Consider the following 8,492-nt stretch of genomic DNA (forward strand, 5'->3'; position numbering starts at 1 on the left):
TCAAGAATACTTGCTTAGAGCTTCACCTCAATAATGGCAAACACCTGCTGCACTCAGGAGACCGTGAAGGCACCACACCACCCCCTGGCGGATCAGTTGAGCAGTGCACGAAATAAAACTACTTAATCATCCAAAACCTGTCAAATCAAACACACATTTTTACTACAAAACATGTTTATTTGTGAGAGGAGAGACAAAAACAAGGAAAAACATCAGATTCCTTCATTATTTCAACAAAAGGTTTTAGGAAAAGAGTTTCAACGACCACGTTTTAAAGTCCCATTCAGCCTGTTGAGTGAACTCCAGATGACGGTTGCCATAGCAACGACATGGAAAGCAGCAGCGCCACTCATTCGGACCAAAAATCGACAAACGTTCAGGAAGTGTGGGAAAGTCAGTATCTCCTGCGTTTGTTGTTCGGCCCGTCGAAGACGCCCCCTGCTGGACTCCCCCGTCCAAACCCAGGAGCAGGTCCGACCTGCGGGGGCGGCTGCTGCTGCTGCTGCTGCTGCTGCTGCTGCTGTTGCTGTTGCTGCTGTTGCTGCTGCTGTTGCTGCTTCGGGGATTCAACCTCCGCTCGGCCTCCCATCGCCGGCACGTTCTGAGGGTAGCGGTCGCTCCGCTATGTCAGACGAGGAGAGACAAGATGGTTACCGTTCAAACCTCAGCGGGAAAACACACGGTCGAAGTTTATAAACCCGACGGAGGCAGTGGAAATGCAATTCTAGTTTTTGAAAAAGCTGTCTCCGTGGAAACGACGCAACTTTTCTCCATGAAAATGGGTAAAAACGCAACTTTATGGAAACACTGTATCCATGGAAACGGGTTGAAACACGGGGTCCCAAGCCTTGAGCCACCCCCATCATTTTCCAAACGTTTGCCGTGTGAACGCGGGTTTCCGTTACCATGGCTCCGTTGTCTGCGGCCAGCGGAGGGCCGATGTTCCCCGCCCCCTCCGGGCCGCCGGGCGCCGTCCTCCCGCTCGTGGTCATCATCTGAGCCTGGCTCGCCGCGGAGCCCGAAGCAGCCTGGCTGAAGCCGTCTGCACTCAGAACCACACAAACAAACACGACACAGTGAAGCCTCCGTGAGAACGATTGGGATCAGTTGTGGTGGTGGTGAATCGGCCGTACCGGACATGTTGACGGCTCCTCGCAGGCCGGACTCGCCCGCCCTCACGTCCTGCTCCCTCTGAGAGAAGCAGAGAACAGAAGCCTGATGAAACCTGCTGCGGGAACAATCGGTTAGCGTGCTGCGCGTGTACCGACGTTCTCCACGTAGTTGGGTTGTCGTCGAAGCTCCTCCTGCTCGCGGTGCCTCAACATCTCCTCCTCCCGCCGCCGCCGCTCCTCCTCGTGTCTGCAAAGAGACAAATCATCTCGTGACCCAGCCCGACCAACTCGTCCATGCAGCAACCACCGGCGCCGTTCACGGCACCTCAGCTCGATCTGCTTCCGCCTCTGGAGCTCCTGGTTCCTCAGCTCCTCCAGCCGCCGCAGCTCCTCCTGGCGCCTCATCAGATCTGCACACAAACGGCTTTGTCGTCAAAGATGTGCTTCACTGTCCGGTGTTTCAGTTTAACTGGTTCCCCTGTTAACTGGTGACCGAATTCCACCACCAGCTGTTCGCAGCAGCTGATAAGACAGACGAATGCTACGATATTTTAAACTTTAACGGAAACGCCGTTCGCCAGAACAGCTACGGATTTCGTTCAGGCCAATCAGCAGCCTGCTGACGTCACATCGTCTCCTCGACTCAGCTCGCTTGGAACCTCGGTTGAGGAGGAACTAGAAAAGCACCTGGTACTAAAACGTAATGGAAAAGGTGTGAGAAGGTGGGCGGTCCTCACCTTGTCTCATCAGCATGAGCTGGTGCTCGTGTTTGGCCGACTCCAGCTCCGCCTCCAGCTTCTCTTTGGCCTCGCGGATGTTCTTGTCCACCTGCTCCCGCTGCTGCTTGTCCATCTCGTCCAGCGCCTTCCAGCGGGACGAGTACTCGAACTCGAACGTGCCCGGCTGCGCGAACCGCGGCGACTGCTCGCGCTCCCTGCGGAGAGGCGACGGTCTGAGTCCCCGACCACATGAGACAGAACCCTCTTTTTTTCTCCCCGTCGTTTTTAAAACGTTTCCTGTCCACGCGGGAAACGTCGACGCGACACCATGAAAACTACTCAGAACGATGTAGTACATGTGCCAGGCCTAAAAGGTGGCGCTGTGACGCTGCCACAGAAATACACCAACAACGGAGAAGAAGACCAGGACATGCAAATACAGAAAAGTCGACAAATCTAACATCTGGTTTTATCTTCTGCAGCTCCAAACAATGACGCCACTGATTAATGGGTGCGGCTTATATTCAGGTGCGCTCAATACTCCGGAAATTACAGTACATGAAACGGCGTTGTCGTGAGGACAGGGTCTAAGTAGCGTCAAGGCGTTTCCTCACTCACTTGTAGTATCGGGGGGTTTTCTGCAGCAGCTTTTCTGAGAGGCCGTCCTCGTCGTCGAAGTGCTCCGACGGCTCCACGATGGCGGGACACGGCGTGCTGAAGAGGAGGAGGAGGAGGAGGAGGAGGAAACGGAATCAGGTCGCAGAGTAAAGCCAAACAGAAGCAGATCGCAGTCTGTCGCGCTCACGTGGTCAGCAGCAGCGCCCCCTCCGTGCAGCGCTCCAGAGCTTTCCGCGCCGCCACTTTATTGGCGAACTCCACCACGCCTTTCCCCGTCGGCCGCCCCCGGTCGTCCGTCACCACGACGGCTCGCTCCACCGGCCCGAACTGAGAGAACGCCTGGAGACACACGGACACCGTCAGATCACACGTCTCCTCGCCGTCAAGAGACGCAGGGACGTGCGGCGGCCGCTACCTGCTCCAGCAGCTCGTTCGTCACCATGGGGAGAAGGTTGCGGACTTTGAGCGCGGCGCCTTGCGTGGCGAAGCGGACCCTGACCGGTCGGTTGTTCAAGACGGTCCCGTCCAGCTCGGCTTTGGCGATCTCTGCGAGCGTCCGACTTTCCTGGAGGGACGAAGACCAGTGAAGAATATCCACAAGTGTCAAAGTCTTTGATTGGCAGGTGAAAACTCAACGTTTTGACAACGTTCAGGAAACGGGTTAAAACGTAACTTCTTGAAAACGATTCCAAAATGCACCATTATCTCCAGTTTAAAACATAACTAATACGTGTTTATAATATCGGACATCATGGTGATGTAGGTATGCGCTACAGGTAAAACAAGTTGATCCTGGTGTCAAATTACACCAAGTCTGTGTGATCGTGCTACATTTATCTTCAGTTTGAAACATGTTTTTAATATAATTGTTAAGTTACATCAGGATGAACATGTGCGACCAGGTCGATCCCGGTGTCAAATTACGCTCCGAGTGAAGCAGAAGTGACCCACCAGGCGGACGAACCCGAAGCCCCGGTCTCTGTTGATGAACACCTCGTTAACGTCTCCGTACTTGGAGAACAAGTCTTTGAACTCGTCCTCGGTGATATCCTGCGGCAGGCCGCCGACGTAGAGCCGAGCCCGCTGGGTGAACGCCTTCTCCCCGGGCCGCCTGAAGCTGGACAGGTTCAGGGTCATCTCCGCCGGCCCCTCGGAGCACCCTTCCCCGGCGACAGCCGCCTCCTGGTCGGCGGCGGGGGATTGCGTGGCGGCGGCCGGGCTGGCTTTGTTCTGCGGGGACTGGCGCTCCGCCGCCGGGGAGTCGGCCTCGGGTTTGTCCGGTGGAGGGGAGTTGCTGCTCTGCATGGTGGCTGGTTCAGGTTCCGGACGGTTCATTGTTTATTACAGAAATAAATAAATGAGTCCGGTTCAGCCGAGAGGCTCCGAACCACCCCCTTCTTTATATATGGCCGCGCTTGAATCCACTTCTCGCGAGAGTTCACGGTTTTTGTTTCCCTAAAGCTTTATTGACACAAACACTGCACAGGAACAATAAATTCAGTGATTATCGCTACTTAATTGTAATAAAAGATCTCGATAGTGTTTTTTTAGTTTAATGCTTTGATCAATTTAATTTATAACCCACAAAATGCGTTTATTTTCACCAGTTAAAATCCTTGAAAAACACAAGGGATTTGACTTAAACACAAAATTACCTGGATGTTATCAGGATCAATATCATCCTGAAGGACAAACTAAAACCTTCCAGGTTTCATAAAATTAGGCTTTATTACAGCTAAAATAAATCTTAAGCTTTAATTTATATTCATTTGGACAGAATATGCAATGATTTTAAGTTTTAACTTAGTGAAGAACATACATTTTACTCAACTCAGATCGAAATAGCTACTCAATTTTAACCCAAATATTCCAATTATACCTTCGTTTTGTCGATGCAGTAGAATAGACAGCAGTTACTATTTTCTAAGCTATTGAGTATAAACTAAACACTTCAGACTACATATGCCCATTGAGTTGAGCATCCCGTCATCTCTGGAGAGTAACTAGTATTTAAATGTCATTACCCATGTTGACCTTGACAGCTTATTCACATTAATTTCACAGATTTCAGCAACTCTTCCCACCAAATAAGGATATTTCACATTTTATGGTCGACTTTCGGATTGTTCACCTGCATCAGTGTTTTCCTGACTCTTATTTTGAAAGTCAATCGTCCCCTCAGCTGTTACAATGTGAAGCATGTCCAATTCCAAACACACACAATCCGGCTACACTTTTATTTCAGTATGCGACAGCTGCATCACAGTTCAGACAGGAAGTACAGTTGACAAGCGTTTTTTTGTGTAAAGACAAGTGTTTAATTCCATCTCTCATTGGAAACATTAAATAGAACTTTTCGCTTTTTCAGGATGACGCGACAGGTATATTTTCGTATCTGACATGTTTTACAAACCAAGTGCTCCTAACCACAGAACCACCCATTTAGTTTATCTCAATGGTTTACGAGTGCTCCTCGGCCAGCTTCTCGGCCTTCTGGACCACCTCCTCGATGGGGCCCACCATGTAGAACGCCTGTTCTGGCAGGGGGTCGTACTCGCCTGGAGGGAGGACACAAACAGGAAGTTAAGCTGGTGGAAGTTTGGGCTCGCAGAGGAGCTCAGATTGAGCGTCGGACTCACCGCCGAGGATGCTCTTGAAGCCCTTGATGGTCTCCTTGAGGGGCACCAGCTTGCCCATGTGGCCGGTGAAAACCTCGGCCACCTGGAAGGGCTGTGACAGGAAACGCTGAATCTTGCGGGCGCGGGCAACAGTCAGCTTGTCCTCCTCAGACAGCTCGTCCATACCCAGGATGGCGATGATATCCTGCAGGGATTTGTAGTCCTGAAAGGAGATGGTAGCCGTCAGCTTCGAGAACACTCTCAGGCGGGGTTAAGAAATGCCGACGGCGGTCGTTACCTGGAGGATCTTCTGCACGCCACGGGCCACGTCGTAGTGCTCGGCGCCCACGATGTTGGGGTCCATGATACGGGAGGTGGAGTCCAGCGGGTCCACGGCGGGGTAGATTCCCAGCTCAGCGATGGCGCGAGACAACACGGTGGTGGCGTCCAAGTGGGCAAAGGTGGTGGCGGGGGCGGGGTCAGTCAAATCATCGGCGGGCACATAGATGGCCTTCAGAGACAGAGAGAAAGTTAGTTTGTAGAGTCCAGACAGACAAGATTTTTAAACTATAAGAGCTGAAACGTCACCTGCACAGAAGTGATGGAGCCCTTCTTGGTGGTGGTGATCCTCTCCTGCATGGTGCCCATGTCGGTGGCCAGTGTGGGCTGGTAGCCCACGGCGGAGGGGATACGACCCAGCAGAGCAGACACCTGATGGAGGAGAACAACACCGCTGTCAGTACACCGTTTAAACTCCAGCGTCGGGCGTCGAGAAGAGAAGTTACACGGACCTCTGATCCAGCCTGGGTGAAGCGGAAGATGTTGTCAATGAAGAGCAGCACGTCCTGACCCTCCTGATCACGGAAGTACTCGGCCACCGTCAGTCCGGTCAGGGCCACTCTGGCGCGGGCGCCGGGGGGCTCGTTCATCTGTCCGTACACCAGCGCCACCTGAGAAGGACACACACTGAGGTGTGAGAGGCGAAGCAGGCTGGCGCCAATTCGACTCCACTAGGGTTTAAACGGCGCCTCACCTTGGAGGTTGTGTCCTTCAGGTTGATGACACCGGACTCAATCATCTCGTGGTACAAGTCGTTGCCCTCGCGGGTACGCTCGCCCACACCGGCGAACACTGAGTAACCACCATGGGCCTTGGCCACGTTGTTGATCAGCTCCATGATCAGCACAGTCTTGCCGACACCGGCGCCGCCGAACAGGCCTGCAACCACAACGGAATCCGGTCAGCTTTCTCCCAAGTCTGCATGGGGAAACACTTTATTTGCGTATACACGTACCGATCTTTCCTCCCTTGGCGTAGGGGGCCAGCAGGTCGACCACCTTGATGCCAGTGACCAGAATCTCCTGCTCCACACTCATGTCGGTGAATTCGGGGGCCTCAGCGTGAATAGGTGCAGTCCTGTGAGGAAAACAAAACACTTTTAACACCCTCACTCCTTCATAAACGACACAGAATTTACTGAAACTGTCACAGGAGCTCACTGTTTGGTGGAGATGGGACCCCTCTCGTCGATGGGCTCCCCGATAACATTCATGATCCTGCCCAGGGTCTCTGGTCCCACTGGGATTCTGATGGGGGCACCGGTATCCAGAACCTGCTGTCCACGGACCAATCCCTCGGTACCATCCATGGCGATGGTACGCACTGTGTTCTCCCCTGGAAAAATGCCACAGCACCACTGTCGAGTCAGCGCCAGCTCCTTCACAGGAGTTTATAAGGTTGTAAGAGAACGTTGCTCACCGAGATGCTGAGCCACTTCCAGGACCAGTCTGCTCTCGCGGCCGGACACTTCAAGGGCGTTGAGGATCGGAGGAAGACCCTCGTCGAACTGGACGTCCACCACGGCGCCGATGACGGCCACGATGCGGCCGGAGGCGACGCTGGCCGCTGCGGCGGGCGCCACATAATCTCTACCTGTGGAGAGAAAAGGTGGATACTGTAAACATTCCATAACAAGGCCGTAGGTGGAACGGTCTTCTCTCAATTGGAAGGTTGCAGGTTCTATTCCCCATTTTCATTTAAAATGTGAAGCCTGGAGCACAAACTAAATGTAAAGTGGATTGCACATGGTGTCCAATCGCTGCAGCCGGCCCTCATGCACGTGAGCCACAGCTGTGACCTTGTTATGTTCACTGTGACAATCCCACTGTCCAACACTGCAAAGGGCAGCTACAGGGTGGTCGCTGGTTCGAGTCCGCCTGTGACCAAATATCAGTCGTGTCCTTGAAAACATTGCAGGCCTATGCAATGATTTACTTTCAATAAACTTCTCAATGTCAGGTCATAATTGCAAGTCACGGCGTGACTTTGCATTTTAATCCGGCTGCAATAATGTATTACTGTAAAAATCAATTAGCATTAATACTCTCAACGTGACAGATGAATGAAGCTGACTGAAAGCTAATGTTGACGGCCCCTCCCTTTAGAGACAAACAAGAAAACGTACGTCTTTAACAATAACATTAATAATAAAAGCAATGTCTTTAACTGTAATCAAGTGATTTTAATGTGGTTGACGTGGTGGTGTAACCTTGCTAAAGTGCTATGCTAACGGGCTCGCTCCGCCTCATGTCATTACACAAAGGTCATTTCTGTTGCAGCACAAGTCGCACAGCCTGGGTAACGTCCACCCAAACGCAATCATCCATAACGTCTGTCTTCATGTACACGTCAATCTGAGGACGCAGATCGGCTCAAGTGAAGCGCAAACTCGATGTTTTAGTCGCGAGGCCTGCAGCAGCGCCGGAGCTAGCGTGTTGCTAAAAGCTAACGTCACCGGTGTCGCGAGTCGTTGCGTGAATCAAGGCGTTTCAATGACAGCAGCGGAGCGTGCAGGAGGAACTCACGGGAAAGGACGGCCGGGGATCCGACGAGAGCCTTGAGGGGCTGGACCCCAGGCTTGAGAGCCTGCAGAGCCCCGGTGCAGCAACGTCCCACGGCTCCCAACATGGTTAAAGATGGCTGAAGGTGGAAGGAGACGGCGGAGGCAAAGGATTTATAAAGACTTGAGGCTCCGCCCACACTGCGTGTGACGTAGGACGTACAGACACAGTGACGGCGTCACGTCAGGCGCTGCGGAGCTCAACCCGATAAACTGCTGACATTCTGCCCTCCATGGAGGAGAATAAGTCCCAGAGGAGTTTTGACATTTTAGCAGAGAGCATAGTTGTTACCATACAAGTACACATTAATAAATACACACACACACACACTATATATATATATATATATATATATAAATGTATATATATATATATGTCACACATAATATTTTATTGTTAATTCTCAAAACATCTGTGTCATTCACAACTGTGTTTCCTGTGGAAAAACTTATATATAAAGTGAAATAAAATAAAATAAAATAGAATAGAATAAAATAAATGAAATAAATTCCCTCCATGGGGCAA

At 51.7% G+C, this 8,492-nt stretch overlaps 2 protein-coding genes across 4 annotated transcripts; both read right to left on the bottom strand.

Annotated features, from left to right (window-relative positions):
- Nucleotides 1-161: 161 nt before the first annotated feature.
- Nucleotides 162-3,872, bottom strand: pspc1 (paraspeckle component 1). 3 transcript variants are annotated; one of them, XM_080493278.1, is made up of 11 exons: nt 3,401-3,872; nt 2,865-3,014; nt 2,637-2,788; nt 2,450-2,545; nt 1,850-2,046; nt 1,438-1,522; nt 1,269-1,359; nt 1,134-1,191; nt 906-1,042; nt 519-622; nt 162-348 (listed from the first exon to the last, which is right to left on the bottom strand). In XM_080493278.1, exons 1-11 carry the CDS (start codon nt 3,782-3,784, stop codon nt 258-260), a joined length of 1,545 nt encoding a protein of 514 aa, XP_080349404.1. In that variant the 5' UTR covers nt 3,785-3,872; the 3' UTR covers nt 162-257. The 3 variants fall into 3 exon arrangements, with proteins under 3 accessions (XP_080349404.1, XP_080349403.1, XP_080349402.1); XM_080493277.1 differs by having other exon boundaries at nt 269-622; XM_080493276.1 differs by having other exon boundaries at nt 269-622; nt 1,850-2,064.
- Nucleotides 3,873-4,671: 799 nt separating this feature from the next.
- atp5f1b (ATP synthase F1 subunit beta) lies at nt 4,672-8,109 on the bottom strand. The gene is made up of 10 exons (XM_080492626.1): nt 7,932-8,109; nt 6,826-6,999; nt 6,567-6,741; nt 6,362-6,483; nt 6,101-6,285; nt 5,859-6,017; nt 5,656-5,778; nt 5,366-5,578; nt 5,089-5,290; nt 4,672-5,007 (listed from the first exon to the last, which is right to left on the bottom strand). Exons 1-10 carry the CDS (start codon nt 8,032-8,034, stop codon nt 4,910-4,912), a joined length of 1,554 nt encoding a protein of 517 aa, XP_080348752.1. The 5' UTR covers nt 8,035-8,109; the 3' UTR covers nt 4,672-4,909.
- Between the last annotated feature and the right edge of the window lie 383 nt (nt 8,110-8,492).

The sequence above is a fragment of the Lipophrys pholis genome (assembly GCF_963383615.2).
Source record: "Lipophrys pholis genome assembly, chromosome: 23".
Lineage (NCBI taxonomy): Eukaryota > Metazoa > Chordata > Actinopteri > Blenniiformes > Blenniidae > Lipophrys > Lipophrys pholis.